The sequence below is a fragment of the Colias croceus genome, chromosome 2 (assembly GCF_905220415.1).
Source record: "Colias croceus chromosome 2, ilColCroc2.1".
Lineage (NCBI taxonomy): Eukaryota > Metazoa > Arthropoda > Insecta > Lepidoptera > Pieridae > Colias > Colias croceus.
The window spans coordinates 4,380,783-4,398,918 of NC_059538.1; the positions used below are offsets into that span (position 1 = coordinate 4,380,783).

The 18,136-nt window shown below is 32.7% G+C and overlaps 1 protein-coding gene across 1 annotated transcript; it reads right to left on the reverse strand.

Annotated features, from left to right (window-relative positions):
* Window positions 1–1,707: 1,707 nt before the first annotated feature.
* LOC123702499 lies at window positions 1,708–3,271 on the reverse strand. Its single transcript, XM_045650278.1, has 4 exons — window positions 3,202–3,271; window positions 2,904–3,106; window positions 2,478–2,658; window positions 1,708–1,954 (listed from the first exon to the last, which is right to left on the reverse strand). Exons 1-4 carry the CDS (start codon window positions 3,239–3,241, stop codon window positions 1,767–1,769), a joined length of 612 nt encoding a protein of 203 aa, XP_045506234.1. The 5' UTR covers window positions 3,242–3,271; the 3' UTR covers window positions 1,708–1,766.
* Between the last annotated feature and the right edge of the window lie 14,865 nt (window positions 3,272–18,136).

The following is an 18,136-nucleotide window of genomic DNA, read 5'->3' on the forward strand; positions in this document are numbered from 1 at the left end:
GAGTGAATAGGTAGCTTTTTATGTCTAATTAATATTAGATTTGTTAGTTCTTTTAAATTTGATTTCCCTTATCTTACTCAGAAGCTCTATTTCTGTGGGAAAATTAAAAGCTCTATTTAAATTGTGGGGAACAGTATCAGACGTTTAGGAAGCTAGCTCTATCTCACTAGACGACCGTGACGGAGAACTGTATAATTTTTATTGAACTACCAAAAAGGTAAGTAGTTAAGTAAGTAAATTTTATCAACAATAGCTATAAGGAATTTTATTGCATTTTAAAATAATTAATTTACCTACATAATGGATAGTCGCATCTCTATCGAATCGGCTCTATTGTTTATTTAAGCGCCGATTTTTCAATCCTTGGTTAAAATTTATCCGTCCAATAAAGTATAACACGAACATTTTAAAATGTCACCTGTAATTACTGTCAAATACGGACAATTAGAATACATTTTTGAAATGGTAGTCTAATACGTTATTCGATGAATAAGTTTTAACCAAGGATTGAAAAATAAGCCCTTAGTCATTTTAGTGGTAAATCTTAGCGAATTCGTAATTTAACATACGGCTCAATGACTATACTGACTGATAAATAGTAAATCAAAGAATTGCACGTAAAGATAACAACAGCTCTATCCTTAAAAACAAGTCTTGAGTATTTTAGATAGCTATTATACGCTATATTATTACAACTATTTACGTGCCTTTGTTATATTATTTTAAAACTGCACAAAACCAATTTAAAATGAAGCACAATTACAATAGATTTCATACATCACGTCAAGTTTCCGACCGTTACAAGTTCCAACCCCTCCATTACGGTATGCCACTACAGGGTAATTGCACTTTGATTGCCCATTTAAATCATTTGACTCTGTTCAAAATTAATTGTAACAGCACTTTACGTTTTCATCGCCAGTGTTCATTACAACAAAAGGTATTTTATTTAAAATATAAAGACTACAATTATTTCGTAGTTAATGTAATGAAGATTGTTGAGGTTATTTTCACTGTGATGATTATTTTTTAATGAAACGACACTTCATTTATTAGCTTTTATTAATTTAAGCCACCTTTCAGATTTTCTAGTGTGATAATATTCGTAACTAGCTTCCGCCCGCGACTCCGTCCGCGCGGATGTCGGTCTTCGCGTGGATGGTTATTTCTCCATTTTGAGTACCTCTGTCAATAACATCTTATAAATATCTATTGGACCCAATTCCCAAATACGGCTAGGCCTATAATAATACGCAACGTGTGTTCGCGGTTCTACGGAACAACGTCTATGGATAAAACTGAAAAATTAAGATTATTTTTTTTCTACGTATTTTTCCTGGATAAAAAGTATCCTATTTTACGCCCAGGATAATAAGGTATAATTATACCAAGTTTCATCGAAATCGAACCGCTAGTTTTCACGTGATGCCTTCACATACAGACAGACAGACAGACAGACAGACAGACAGACAGACAAAAATTTTTTTAATCACATATTTGGGTTTGGTATCGATCCAGTAACATCCCCTGCTATTTATTTTTTCAATATTTTCAATGTACAGAATTGACCCTTCTACAGATTTATTATATGTATAGATTCACTGGAGTTTTAATAAAAAAATAGTAGTTATAGATAAATATGACATAAGAATGTTTTTCTATGATCAGGAATAATATTAAATTAAAAATATGGTAACATTCCTATCACTTTCATAAATATTATGAAATAATCATAACTATATGCTTTTAAAGTATACAAAATATTATCAATTTTCTTCAGGCCAATATGCCTCTATCATTTTCTTAAGTCGGTCGTCAATTTGCTTCTCCGTTGGAGGTTGCTTTCCCATCAAGAAGACAAATTTCTCGTGACAGTCCATCATTCCGAGGTACTGACCTTCAATGATCTTCAAACGCATTGGGTAGCGACTGAAATCAGCCAAGTCGAGCTTAGCTGTAAAGTAAAGATCTATTAGGGGTCTAATTATTGTAGGTATCCATCCACGAGGATAAGGTTTTTCGGGACAACTGTTTTTTCAACCTTTCACTTCAACCCCCTCAATAATTGTAGTTGGCGCGATAAAAAGTTACCTTGTCTTTCTCTGAAGTCTAATCTCTAATATCTTATATGTCTCGTAAACGTAGGTATAGTTTTATTTTCAGTTTTGTGTTGATTATCATCATCAGCCCATATACGTTCCCACTGCTGGGACACGGGCCTCCTATGAGGGTACAGGCCATAATCCACCACGCTGGCCAAGTGCGGGTTTGTGTTGATTAAGTATGATATAATCGGTAGATGTCAACTGTTTATCAGTTGAGTTTGAAAAATGGAACACTCGATTTTAGGAATCTAATTTTCCAAAAACTACGTTGTGTACTTTTTAATGAGAGTTATCATTATAACGAAATACAAGTAATACTATACCTATAATGTGTAATATGTATTATATTACTAAGTATAAGTTGTTAGTTACCTGTGGGAGGTGGCATTTGTAAAGTTCTATAAGAGCCATCATCGCGAAGTCGTTCTAGATAATAATCCCTGGTTTTGTTGGAATTAATTTCAGCGCAGGGTATTTGCATTTTCAAAGACATGTTTTCCCATTTAAGGTTCTCCACAAATTTTCCTATACGTTCTTCAAGATCAGTTCTTTCCTAAAAGTAAAAGATGAGTGAGAAATTATTCAGAAAACTTATATTTCTTAAATTGGTACCTATTAGGTATATCTAATAGGTATCAAATGTAGAGACAATGTAAACTGTACCTTATGCTATCAATGCTTGAATGCATTGATAAAATAGAATAATTATTCAAGATTAGTGCTAGCAGGTAACCATTAGTACTTAATTAAAAAATAGTAAATAGAACCCAAAATTATTACTTAATCGAAATGACGAACCTCCTTACTAAGAGCGGAGAACGAAACACAATGCTTTTCACCAGACCCTTTGGACAGTTCCGTTTTGAAATGCAGCAGATGCCACGTGCCATAAGCTTGCTCGTCTTTGAAGTTCACACCCGCTGAAAAGTTCTGGCAACTCGGACCATCGGCATGTTTATGTGACTTGCCCGTTATCAATCCAATACACATCAACGCTGTTACTGCAAACAAATTAAAAGTATAAAGTAAGCTTGATGGAGTGTAGGGCAGATGCTAGATATTTTTTTATGAATGAAGATAAATAAATAAAAACTACCAAAAATTAACACCGTTGGCGTCGTTTTAAAGAACATCATGTCGAGAGCGACGTGAGCTGCGGTAATGAATTGAATGACTTGATTAGGTATGTCGAAAGGATAACAGCATTAAACATTCATTTGCGAATAAATCTTATTGCCAGAGGCGGCAATGCGTCTTTTTGCTGGTATTCTTGCTAATATCTGCCTTTTTCCAGGAAAACAAGAGGTTTAAGGATTGATACGCTGTATTACGATTTATTACTTCGTAAATAAGTAAAACAAAAGAAGATCGTTAAGATGATTTACCCTAAGAAGAAACGAAATACTGCCTCTATCTTTTATGTAGGTATATCTTTAGATAACATAAACTATTATTTTATTTGAAAATATATTTTTTTTTCGAGTTATGCTCGGTTTTTTTCTTATAAGTAGGTATACATTTATTGTTTATTCTTGCATCGTTATGTAAGTAGGTAGGTACGTATTATCTGTAAAGTTCCAAGAAATTAAGTTTTAAATAAGTACTTTTAAAATCACCTCAACTATTTCATGTTCCATTGCATAAATAATAAATGAAATTAAAATATGTAGCGAAATCAGAATGCGATAGGTACCTACCACGTAAACCAAAGAAATACTTACATTCAAGAATGTATGATAACGTTGAGTTTGAATGGCTGAGTTTCAAGTTTCTGTAAAATATATTTGTAATAAACAGTTAAATAAATATTAGTAATTAATTAATTGTGTCTGATTAAGAAATATTTTGAAGTGGAAAATGTCAAGTCCATAAGTTATAAGATTTGTAAACGCGTTGGAGTAAATGATGAGTGGACTGTAAACTGAATAATCGGCGGCATCCCGTCCATTCTGTACTTTTGCAATTTACGAGATCCTCGCCGTGAACGCGATTTATGTAAATTAATACCACCTATTAATATTGATATTGTGCCAGTCAATTTAAAGTAATTAATGGGAAATTTTGTAGCGACATTACTCAATGTCAAATATTCCCTTGAAGATAATCAGGAAAAATTACTTGAATTTTCACGATTTTCCAGCATGTTAATACGAAATAGTAAGACTAAAATACGAAAATATATTATATGTATAAAAGAAACCTATAAAGGAAATACATTTGGAAAGATACTGTAGTGTTGCTGCTTATAATTATTATTCGATAATCTTAGAAGTAGTAGGTAGTGTATATTTCTTACAGGTGTGCCTAACCTCGACTTAAATAACAGATCGAATGGACACCACTTAAAGGTTGCATTTACAATATAATAGTTCCTATACAAAGCTTACAGGTACGTAATAATTATACCTTATTCTTATATAAATATTATATAAAATACTCAATAAATGCTCGTTGGATAAGCAATTTAAATAATTATTTCACGATCGTCAGTCTTGGCTTACATTATTTTCATTTGAAATTGTTCTGCTAGGTTGCATTGGAATATTATTTATTTCCCAGTAATACCAATAATTGCTAGTTCTAACGATATTATATTGATTCTGATGCACTGTTCGATGACTAAACAATAATTATGTAAGTATACTAATAATGATCGGTGTGTTTCGATGGACAGTCACGATTATTTGTTTCTGTTGTTATTGACATTCATTTTTCAATCTACATGCTATACATTATATTAGATACATAGATCGCATTTTAAAACCTTCATCTATTGAGTATTGACTATTGAACGATTCAAATAATATTATTGTATATGCTGAAAAGTGAAAATCGTTTTCGAGGATTGATCAATTTTAGGCTGATTCGAACCCTTCTTAGAAGCACATAGAGAAAAACTATACACAATAAACCGAGCAGGTGTATTTTTATTTTATTCGAATGAAATTTAATTATCTTGATTGCCTCACCTGCCTAGGAATTAGCGAAACAATATTTCATTGGGTGTCATTAGTCGGCCGGGATAGAGCTGACCTTACGCTTTGTTCGGAGCGTCACGTAGACATCTCGGCGAGGTTTTAATTACCGCGAACCGAATACATTAATGTAATCAAAGCTCGATACATCATACTCGCGCTATCGCCCCGCCTCGGTTTGATTAATAATTCTAATGAGCGGCGGTGCCAAACGAGTTAATTAAGTGTTCTTTTTTTAGTCTGCCACTGCGACCAGTAAACGGGCGCATCAATCACTGCTTTGTGCCCGCCGCCGAATTTCTTAATGATTGAAATGACGGCAGCGATATATGGATGCACTAGAGCACAGGGGTTAATGTGAACAACATTAACTCGTGTATTACCGGCCTAAAGGCGGACTTAACACGTTTTAAATTAAATCGCTGTCAAACATTTTGCCAATTTCGGAGTCTTTAGTGCCGGGTTGCATACCTTCATTTTTATTGTTTAAATAAGTGTATCAATTTGTTACATTGTTAAAAGTATTTATGCTGCCATATTATGTTATTTTTTTACCCGATTATATTAATTAACAAATGCCTCAATTCCTTTCTCAATCGTTGATATTTGCAAAAAGATTGCAATGTACTGAAGCAATTTCGTATAAAGTTTATATTTCTGTGTACCGTGCAAAAGTAGATAATTTATTATTGATATCCTGAGAAGAGCTTGGGGCAATGTAGAGCAGAGCTACTGTAAGGCTCCATTTAAATGTTTGTAGCGGTAGCTTTACAAATGATATGCGTGTGAACTAAATAAATAAACTAAGATTATTTTTCTATTATTAATCAAAGACAATTTATGAAAATTTATAAGTTATAAATTTAAGTACAATTATAAATAAATATAATAACCTACCTACATGTATTGTCTACAAAGTTTCTATATTAGAATTGCCTATAGTACCTACCTATGTGCACCCAAACTAAGACCATAATATATATCTATAACGCGTTAAATCTTTATAAATAATAATTTTAAGAAATCATCTCATCTCTAAATGTGTTCAAGACAAATGACGAATATTAGTATAAATGAAAACAGTTTATTCTGTAAAACTAGTGGGAACAGTTCCACGTCAAACATTATCAATCATTGGCAGCGGCCGCGGGCGGAATTGCCTTAATTTGATAAAACGCAATTAGCTACCAAAAAGAAATCTAATCTCCAGAGGCGGCTCAAGTTTTTTGGCAGCTTCAATTTTGAATGAGTTCCATTTTGATGGCTAATATCATGGAGTTTTTCTTTGTATTAACACGCAGTGGGCTGTGGGTGTAATGCTCGCCGTATGATTCATTATGACTAAAAAACTAATCCCATGCCATACAACTTGCGGCGTACAAATGGATAGGTTTCAGTTTCAATTAAAACTAGCACATGAATATTTTAAAATATAAAAGAATGCGCTAAATTGCTTAGTTAAGTTCAGAATTTACATATAGGTACGATATCATATTTTCAGCATGGGTTCAATCGCGATTTGATCACAATTAATACATAAAAGCATTTTTAATGTATCGATAATTAACAACTATTGTGAATGCAATTAAAAGACATCCTTTCCGGCGAGTCATTCCAGTGGCAGTATCAAGTGGAACACAGCAGGGTTCGATGTCTAATTCACCGCGCTACCAACAGGTGGCAGCAATGCCTCTTTTCAAATCTGACAGACGCCATTGCCTTTAAGTCAGAAAGCCGCGAATAAAATTAATGATGTTCGCGCCTTAATGACGTTTCACGACGCCGCTCCATTGTGTCCGTAATACAACAATTATTGAGATCATTTATTAAGTTTATTGATCTTTTAAGTTAATCTTTTATTTCGTAATTTAGCTCGATGCGAGCGCGCGAACTCATGAAAAAATATCTCATATGCGGAGGCATTTTTTGGACTATTTTTGTCATTATACGGCGTGATGTGAGCGGTCTTTGAATGTAGAGGCAATTACTGCTCTGCATGTGGTTTGATTATGTACGAAGGTTCCGTTCCATCTAGCGGTGAGCCTTTAGCGCGCCGGTAAAAACATTACTGAAATGTTTTGCCGATGGTGGTTTTTAAGCTTCCGTTGCTAAATTGACGTTGATAATAAAAAGCATTGTAACGATTTAGATGGAAGATTGCATGTTTTTTTATCCTTTTTCTTTAGTATTGGAGGATTGTTAAATTTAATATTTCATTTTAATCTTCTTTTTAAAATAAAGATACAAATCAAGCTTTGTAGTTACATGTAGATATTGATTTGTTACGCAAATGTGCAAACACTGGAAGCGAACAAATTTACGTATTAAGCACGACATCTCTGATCTCTCCGTCTCTATACGACAATTATTAGATAATTTGAAGGTAGACTTCAACTACTTATTGTAGACAATTCTGCATTTCTCAAGCTTGTGACTTTGAATCTGAATACTTTGGATTATGATACATAATGATGCTATAGGGTAAACTCACCTAATTGTGTGACTCACTTAATTCGGAGATACAACGTTTGGACTCTTACACAGCGTTATAGGAGTAAAATCCAATACTTTAAAATTAACCCTATGGTAGGGTAATAAAGCTTCTTTTCATGTACAAATTTTTGTTAAGATCGTGCGAGTGAAATAGTAACAATCACGGGATTTGTCATTGCGCCCGCCATGTTTGACGTTTCACCGGTAGCGTGCGACTATGCTGTCATTATTTAATTAATTTTAAATAGAAAAGGTGAATTAAAGTTCATGATACTTTGACAATTAATTGTTAAAAACATATATTTGTTGATACCGACAAAGGTTTTAGTAATTTTTCATTTGTTTTTGCATAATACCTTATTTCCTGGGTTCAAAAAGTTAACGATTCTCAATATTGCAACTCAAAACAGTGTCACCGAATTAACCAAGCAAACTTTTATTATTTTCAATTCGTGTATTAATAATTGTCTTCAGTACGTATACGTTAGTAGTTTAAGTCAGAAAATATTTATTTTTACTCAGGTAAAAAATTAGGATAGCTTTCAAGCATTTTAAAAAAGTCCGTTATTTTTTTTATCGAGTTTTTATCACATAATTAAGTGAGTTATTTTTTTTATTTTAGACAGCATGGAGGAAGACAAAAATAAAAATAGAAAATATAATGAAACAACCCTGACATCCGCAATTCAAAGTATTCTGCAGTCAAAAATGAGTCCGTACACACTACACACAAACAATTTATAAAGTCCAATATTGATTTTTATTGTTACCCTCTTTTGATAGTTTCTCGTTGATTAATAAATACATAAGTATTACTTCCAAGATGTTATATTCTTTATTAATTTTATTTTTTTGTTACTTTTGTGTTAAAAAATAATAAATACTCACTTAATTCGGTTATAACAGAATTAGAGAAGTACTATCACCGAATTATAGTGATTGTCACAGAATTAGACAAGTCATCGCGGTTTGATTAAGCTCATTTTAACGCTGAAATAATTCATATATATGTTAAGATTACACTTGCTCATATGATAAATAGAAGACTGATTAATGTTCCTATTAAAAATAAAAATAAAATTTATAAAGTTTAACCTGTTTTTTTTTTCTCATATTCTGTTTTGTCACAGAATTAGATGAGTTGACCCTATTTTATTAAAATGCAGGCATATTCACGAAACCCTGAGGAAGCTGTTGTTAAAAGCATATACGGAAAACACGTTCATAACTAATAACATCTAACTATGCAATATTAAAGATTACGGACGTGATATAATTTTCTCAACAAGGGCCGATTTTACAATGCTGGTATTATACTTAGATGTTGCGATTACGTCGATATCTGGGTTTATCTGATGTGTAGGTAGGTCTTCGTTCAATCGCAATTAAACGGAATCGTGTCTGAATTATTGTAATAACCGAAAAGAATCGATGGTCTCACCGTGGCTGGGGAGGCACGCGATTGGCCTGTTCCTCGCCAGTGCGGCCGCGCATGATTGGACGTCGTTAGTCGATCACTGACGATAAGCTAATTATACAACTCGGTTTGCTGATTGCTACTCTACTATCCTCGACTACTTTTCAGTATGAAGCTTTGAAAGATCAAATCGTATTTGTAACGGTATATTTTGATTTGCAATTGATTATTGAGGATGTGTTTGCAGTGAATGGAATCATAATAATTGTGTATGATTTTTTAATATCCTATAGGTATCAAGTTACACGATACTAAAACAATAATATTTTGAGATTGTGAATCTGGGTCAAATTATGTAGTACTAGACTTAATATTAAATACTGCATGCCAAAAAATGTATGTTAGGTACACGCGGTAGCCTAAGTAGGAATTGTATGATAGACTATGCAGAAGTTGCCCAAATCTACCTGATCTCCATACCATACCTATTCTTTTGATTAGATAAGGGAATTTACTCTTTTAAAAATGTAACTTAAAATAATATTAGCCGTATGGATAGCTCCAGATACTAGATATTATTCTGGTAGAGATTAAACTTGACGAGCTTTAAGCTTCGTTTCTCAGTACTTACCAGTATGGTATGATATAATTAATGTGATTCGCTATAAAGTTTTTACCTAATCTCCGTTATCCATATATATCCTACAATTGAAATAAATTATTTTATTGAAGTTCATCAGTTGGGTTACTATTTGCAGCTTCATTTGCATAGAACAGCATGTTTTCTACAAGAAACACATGGTACAGCTGTTTAAAAATATATGCTTTATGCATGGTAGACTGAGTACGATTGAAACAAAGGACGGTTGAAACAACACGAATATCTCGCAAACCGTTGGTGGGGGCGTTAAGGGTCCAAGGGGAAAATGAAGCGCACAACTGTTCTAAACACGAACAACAAAGTTGCGTCGATCTCCGCGCGCTTCAGCTGATTTTATAAGACCCTATTGTGTTTTTATGACCAAAAGTAAGTATTTTGGCTTGGAGATTTTTCCAATTATTGGCGTTTCTATTTAAGTGACAGTATTAAGTGTGCGTTTTTGTTTGAAGTGAATCTGGTGGAATATGAAATTGTGATTAATTTTTGTGTATCATTGTTGTTACAATTACTATAACTGTATTTTACCTAAAGTAGGAGTTGGGGACGGTTGAAACATTTTTTTTGGGTACGGTTGAAACATTGTTTTAATTGTTTTTTTTATTTTTTAGAAGCCGATAGTACGTGTAAGAGAGATTTTGGGAAGACAAATAGACTTGTCGAAGTACAAAGACGCATATGAGGAGGTGAAAACCGGAGAATCATTGCAAAAAGCGGCAGAGAAGCACGATTATTCGCTTCTAAGGTAAATTCGAATGCGAGATGACTCTGGCAAGCAAGAAAATAAAAAAATGGGATATAATAGACGATATAACAATAGAAGGTATAATAATAGAGGGCGAAAAATCAGGAAGTCTACTATTTACACTGACACAACAGATAAGCAAGAGATAAGAAAAGAGCCAGAATTAATTTTGAAACGAACAAGAGCTGAGCAAGTGAAGAAGCGATTGGATAGAGGAAAAAGGACGAAGTTTGATGGAGGAAAATGTAAAAGAAACACCATTAAAGCAAAAAGAAAATGTACAAGAGAAGATATCATCAGAAGATGAGGAGTAGGTACTTCTGTCTTGTTTGTATGTCACCATGTGTAGAGAGCAGACCTTATTGTAAAAGAGTTTCTTAATTATTGTTAGATTTAAAATAAACAATCAGTAAAACATATTTTAATACTATATTTTGTATTATTCACATGTTTTTCAACTGACCCCAATCACTGTTTCAACCGCCCCTGGTATGGGGACGGTGGAAACAAATCGGATTTATTTTTTTAATTTGATCTACTATTTAAAATAATACACCTGGAACTAAAACCACAGTGCCTATTAGTAGACAGATACATGCTCTTTTATTTAACATATATTTTTCATCGCTCGGGTTATAAAAAGCAAAGTTATGGTCGTTATAAGTGAAATTGTTTCAACCGTACCCAGTCTACCCTACCCATACCTATAAATTTATTCATTATGATAATTTCAATGTGATTAATTTCACTCATTGAATATTTAAAAATGTGATAATTTTAATTTACATAAGTTATTCCCGAATTAACATATTATGTTAGTTATATCAAATCCTAGCTTGATAGATATAAATTGTTTGAGGAAAGACAAGAGAAAAGCCAGGAGTGCCTTCATGGAAATCAAAGGATTTTTTTTTATAGTCGAAGCACGTTAACGAAAACTGAAGGGAATATTTTGAAATTACTTATAGTTAACTATGTACCTACTTTGACCGTCTAAACCGATTTTTGTGATTTTTTTCAGCGTGGATAAGTTTAATACCTATAGGTTATTATTAGTTATTCATTAATTGTTAACATATTAAGAATTTGCCAGCTTACCTAAATCGACTGTCCTGGCAGAGCCAGAGCGAGCAGCTAGTCTCTACATAGTATAAAGCAAAGTCGCTATTTCCGTCCCTATGTCCCTTTGTATGCTTAAATCTTTAAAACTACGCAACGGATTTTGATGCGGGTTTTTTTGATAGATAGAGTGGTTCAAGAGGAAGGTTTTAGTTATATAATTTATTAGGTTTTATACAAAGCGGGCGAAGCCGCGGGCGGTAAGCTAGTCTTCTATAATATAAAAATGAATCGCCAAAAGTGTTGCAAATCGCAAAATTCGAGAACGGCTGAACCGATTTCGTTAATCCTTTTTTTAATACCTATTCCTTAAACCTTAGTAAAGTACGAGGATGGTTCTTATGCAGAGAAAACGTAAACATGTACCACGGGCAAAGCCGGAGCGGACCGTTTGTTGTAAATAAAAGTGTTTAAAACATCAAAGCTGGTGTTAAACAAATGACAGTCAATTATTTATTTTGCCAACAAAATAACGGTTTACGTTACCGCACAAAAGCTAGGCACTAGTCAATAACTATAAATTGCAAGGTTGGTAGTCACGTAGTATCAATCATATAGCTCGATTTTCTTCATTTACTCGTACGTGCTTTCTTGTGTATCCTTCAATGAAGCCGGTATTGAGCCTCAAACGCGCCATGTGTAAGAACGCTTATTATCTTTACGTACCTACTTTTATAATCGCACTATCGTCGTGAAAATTATTGTTTATGCTTAAACCTTGGTCGTATACATCGAAGACATCTATAGATAAAGTATTTAGTAGATACCTAAGGTGAAAAGTAAAAAAGAAAAGCTAACTGCTTCAATAGGTAGTATGATGATGTTTTCATAATATTCATTTCCTATTCATCACATCATATTTTATCAATTAAGGGCTAATTTTTCAGTCCTTGGTTAAATCTTATCCGTCCAATAAATCAAAGTGAATACAAATACTAGGTACGTACAATAAATTATTACACAATAATATACAGGTGTCACCTAAAAACTGTCAAAAAGTGGGAAAGTAACACATTTTAAAAATGGTTGTTTAATACGATATTCGATGAATAATTTTTAACTAAGGATTGAAAAATCGGCCCTTAAAAGCCTATGTTGTTTATTATCTATTTTCATTTTAGGCTAACATAAAACAGAACATTCAACGTACCATCAAGCACGTAAAATAAACAAAACCGTTTCGCAAAAGCTGTTCGAATTAGCCAAATGTCATTTTATAGCAGTCTTCGAAATAAGGAATAATTGTTTGCGGTTTCCACCGCGTTTTAAATGGCTAAGCAGACTGCAAGCATTTCGACACCGCATAATTTCATCGGGTCTATAATAATACAAAAGTGGTTATTACTATAATATGTCATTTAATGATATCCACTGTCTCTTCCGTGCCTTTGGGCGGTGTGCAATTACTTTTGTGTTTTGGTGAATGATGTCGTATGTGTATACATATATGAATTTTTTATACTAGATGTATGTAGATTTTGAATGAGAATTTAAGATTGATAGATAGTAGCAGCTAGTATTAAATAAGGTTTCTCATCCAATTTGAATACATAGGTACTATAGGTGCTCTGTGGTTCTGGGCCAGAGCTTAGAATAAAGTAGGTAGTAATTATAATAAACATTTTAACTAGCTTCATGATTATTTAACAGTACCTATAGATATTCAAACAAATTGACGTGAATAAAAAATTACCAAATAGAATTTCTGTCTATTTGCTCCTCGGCTAACAATGTTCTTAACTAAATTCGGATAATAATTCTGTTACAGTTTGGAACAGATAAAACGATAAGATAAGAGGAGATACGGATCTCTTAGTTATATGGCACTATCACGTAAAATTTCTCCAAAAGTTGTAGGTATTTGTCGTTTGTGGCCGAAACGTGTTCCTAATAAGATACTTCGGATAATTATTAAGATTTGCGAAATTTTTAATACTAAAATGAAATTATAGACAAGTACTATCCTATCCAGGGTCACCAGATATTTTTTCAATTTTGTTTTGGCGGCAGGTGTGAAAATCAAACATATTTCCTCATTTATTTTACTTAAATGGATTAAAATAATAAAACAACATTAGGATAAGGATTCTCAAGTTTCCATGTACGGATCACGGAACCAAACATGCAATTTATGAAATTTTGTAAAATATCAATTTGGCTATTAAGATAGCTAGGTTGCAGTTGCCTCATAAACTAGAGTTCGCCTTAAATCATCCGATATACGTATGTACATAATTAGCTTAAAATACTGTCAGATAAACGATATTGTTTTATCTTTAAGCATCGTTTATAAAGTTATAGAGCGATGGCGGCGCTGCGTGGGCGGCAACACGTACCTAAAACCCATTTGTTCCGATGACGACTAGCACGCTTTTATTATAATTCATTTACCGTGTTCTTTGTAACGGATAATATTAAATCATCCAAGCACAAGAAATAAGCGGGTTGCAGCTGCGACGCAACTCGTGTCAAGTGTATAATGATGTATCGACAGTGAAGTTTGCTTTCAACACACCATTACTATTTACTAATCTTTGGATAGAGAACTGTGAGGTGAGGAAATGTATATGCGTTGGTTTTGTAGGAGCCAATGGTGTTAGGAATAAAGGAGAGTATTAAAATTAGCTAAATGTTATAGATATAGTATATATGATAGATGTAGTATACAGGGTGTAATCGTTAAGTGTGCACAGGCGATTATTCCGTAACTATTACAGATATCAAAAAACTTTAAACTGATATCGAAAATATTTAACCTAATGAGTAAAATGGCCATAATATTTTTTTAAAAATAAAACGAGAAATATCTTAAAAAATAACTTGAAACCCTCCCATACATTTAGTATGAGATACGAATATCCCATGTACATGGGTTGATCCAAAAGTAATGATAATCAATATTAAACAAGATCATTACAGTTATAATAATTATGTAGTTCTATAGATAGTCTTCTAACTAGAAAATATACTTCAATATTTTTTTTCCTAAACTTAAAAAAAAAAAAACTTTGACTTCATCCACAAAAACCCCTCCACGCGGCCAACTCTTCGCTGTCGTCTTAAAATAATTTATTGCTAAGAAAGTGTTTCTTGTGCCGAGGAAAGAGATAAAAGTAAATAGGAACTAGATCTAAAAAATAGGGTAGTTGTTCAAGCATTTGGAATGCCGATTTTTGAATGGCAGCCATCGCAACTGACGCTTTGTGATCTGGTGCGTTGTCTTGGTGAATCAGCGTTCAGGTCCGCAGTTTGCCATGTCTCTTTTCCTTACTAACCTACCGCAATCTTTTAATTTGGTCTATTTAGTAAGAGCCCAATAAAGTGGCTACCTTTTTAAAATATTCCACCATAATTATTCCTTCAGCGTCCCAAAAAACTACCGCTTTAATCTAACCTACTGATTTTCACTTTGAATTTCTTCATCGTCACTTTGGAAGCTCGCATCCAGGACATTGATTGTTTTTTTGCTTTCAGCATAAACATGGTGAACTCGGGTAACGTCCATGATCACAAAACGTGACAAAAAATTATCCTGATATCATTAAAAATTTAGAAATTTACCCTCTACATATCGAATCGTTGTTTCTTCTTTTCGTCGGGAAACATTCTGGCACGCACGGTTCACATTCAAATTAATGTAAATACATATAATAATTGGAAACGTGGCCTGTTGATATGATTTTTTTGTGATTACTTAGTGAATACATGAGCAAGCAAAAAACATTTATTTTATATTTTTATGTGCACAGGAAATACCTAATTATCATTACTTTTGGATCAACCTAGTACATTTAATATGAAAGATTTTAGCTTTTTCTTTATTTTTTTGGTTTTCTGCTTTAATTACTTCGCAAATTTGAATGGAAGTTCATTTAGAAACTGTAAATAGAGCTCCTCATTGTATTGCACAATGAGGACATCAATTCGAAAATCTGCTATGAATACAAAATGTATGGGAAATAAAATGTATGGGAGCGTTTAATGTAACATTTTTGGATATTTCTCGTTTTATTTTTAAAAATTTATTATGGCCATTTTACTCATTAGGTTAAGTACTTTCGATATCAGTTTAAAGTTTTTTGGTATCTGCAATAGTTACGGAATAATCGCTTGTGCACACTTAACGATTACACCCTGTATAGATATGTTACAGATGTAGTATATAGTAATAGTTTATAGATCATTCATTTTTTTAATCATACGAATTTAATTACCTTCTGGCTTCTTGGTAGATAATATTACCTATCAACATTAGCCTTTCTGCCCGCAAGTGCTGCGTGGCACCAGTACCTAATTAAGATAGCCGTTTTACTTACAAGTTTTCATTTTCTATTTCTCTCTTTAAGTTAAAATACACAATGTTCTGGACATGCATGTAGAGTTAGTTACTTTCATATTAAAAAACTATTTTTTAAAAGTGCAATCATAAAAATATACTTATGTATTGAAATTGAAGTAGGATATATTCCTTCCTAATTCATATTTTTTTATTTATGTTTAATCAGACCTACATTTACAACAGAGTTTTATAGAGCTGAATAATTTAGGCTTGCTTGTACAGTTTTGTAAACACTGAAACACAGGAATGCACTTTAAGTAGCTTTTTGTTTTAAAAATTTAGTAAGTGATTTTATTACACATATATCAGAAACATACATCAAGAGTAAGAACATATATCAGAAAATACATATTGTAATAGATATTTTATATCCCTAGTTTAGCCGATTATTTTAAAGGTTAACAAAACTATAAACAAAAGGCTCTCTTTTTGTCATTCGTGTAATATAATTTGTTAGTAATAAAATAGCGGAAGTCATTAGTGACAAAATGAACGGTAACTATTTCACGACACCGGTGTCCGGGATGTTTCTATGGTTATGTATGTGTGACCGCGTGTTACACAGTACTGAGCAATTGAAAATAACAAAAAAAAAATTAATTGTGTTAGTACGAGATTGATATTGCAATTAATAAATAATGAAGGAAAAAAATCTTGGTATATTAATGAATCTATTGGACTATATTTTGAGTATTTGAGAAAATGCGCGGAGAGAGAAAATAGGGTAAAAGCCGGATAGTTGCGCCAGTGGGATACTTGCCGCAGTTTCGAATACACTATGTTACGGACTTTAGTGGCATTAACGCCTTACTATAATTGTAAGTACCCTTCCTGCAGACCTTAGGGCCACGTCAATCGTTAGTGTAAACGCAAGCGTTTCATTCCTGCGAGCGAAATTGTTCCGCGGTGAAACTTCGATAGGCGTTGAAACTATATTGGTAAGTCATTTGTATTGAATATTTTTGTTACTAATTGTGATTTCAATATAGTTTATGTTTCTTTGCGTGCATTAGACTTTAAATTATACTGTTAATTACATTTTATTGTAAAACATTGTTGATTTATTTCGCAAATAAAAACGGCAAGTATCCGTATCAAAAAGGATAGTCGCCTTAGAAACTTGTGCGGATAGTTGCTCTCGGGGCAACTATCCACAACTATAAATTCTTTCACTAGCAAAGGCAGATATTTTTTGTTTGTGTTGTTTTTACTCATTGTAGCTATAACTTAGCTTGAATAAAATAAGTATTCTGATCATAGATCCATCTCATCCATGTTAAATCAAATAAATTGTTAACGGTTTTAGGTGAGCAAAATGCCTCGCAAATATCAACGTAAAGCAGGCGTGGTACCACGCCACATAAGCTGGACAGAAGAAAGCTTAGGAAGAATATTTAATATGGATGAAACTGGGGTCCAACTCAATAATAAACCTGGTAAAGTATTGGCCAAGAAAGGTGCAAGAACCGTTAATCAAGAATCCGACACAGATTATATTAAATTGACCAAAGGCTCTTCCTTTGGTCAATTCCCTTTAAGAAAGAGAAGAATACAATATTACAGTTCTGACAGTGAAAATGAAGAAAATGTATAGGTATGTAAGTCCGAAAGCATTCAAAGGAAAAGCCACTGAAGGACTACCAATAAAATCGACAAAATATACTGAAAATATATTAGAAGTTAAAAATGCTAATTCAAAAATTAAAAATAAAAATGTTTCTATTAATGATTATTGCGTAGAATGTTTTGAGAATTATAATTTTACTAAATCGAAATCAGATTGGATTCAATGTGAGATGTGTCAAATGTGGTTACATGAAACTTGTACAAAATTTGCAAATTATTGCATGCGATGTGGAAAGATGAAATCCCTCGCTTCTGATGATTAATGCCAAAGTTGATTGCCAGATTTGATTATTCTTCTTCTATCTGTAAGATAAATATCAATAATTTTACTAATATGTGATTATAACTAATATGTGATTATACTAGATGTTATTTTTGTTATATTGTTATAGTTTTATAGCAAAAAAATGTATAAAGTTGATTAGTTCTTAATTAAAAAGCAAAACAAATAATAAAGACTGATTAAGTGAATTTATATAAATTTGTTTTTATTTAAAAAAATATTGCGAGGCGTCTATCCCCTCACGAGGCAAGTATCCTCTGAAGTATTATTTACGATAGGCAACTATCCGCTAGGTTAGGCAACTATCCTTTTTTTGAGAGGTCAAATAAAACAGGATTTACTCAAAACCTTTAATAATTATGTTTAATAAAATATT

Excerpts from the sequence above, each read along its gene's own strand:
- LOC123702499 (XM_045650278.1), bottom strand. The coding sequence starts at position 3,241 with ATGATGTTCTTTAAAACGACGCCAACGGTGTTAATTTTTG. Across the intron at positions 2,659-2,903 it reads TCTCCGCTCTTAGTAAGGAG|GAAAGAACTGATCTTGAAGA; the intron begins GTTCGTCATTTC and ends TTTTACTTTTAG. Across the intron at positions 1,955-2,477 it reads ACAAATGCCACCTCCCACAG|CTAAGCTCGACTTGGCTGAT; the intron begins GTAACTAACAAC and ends TTTACTTTACAG.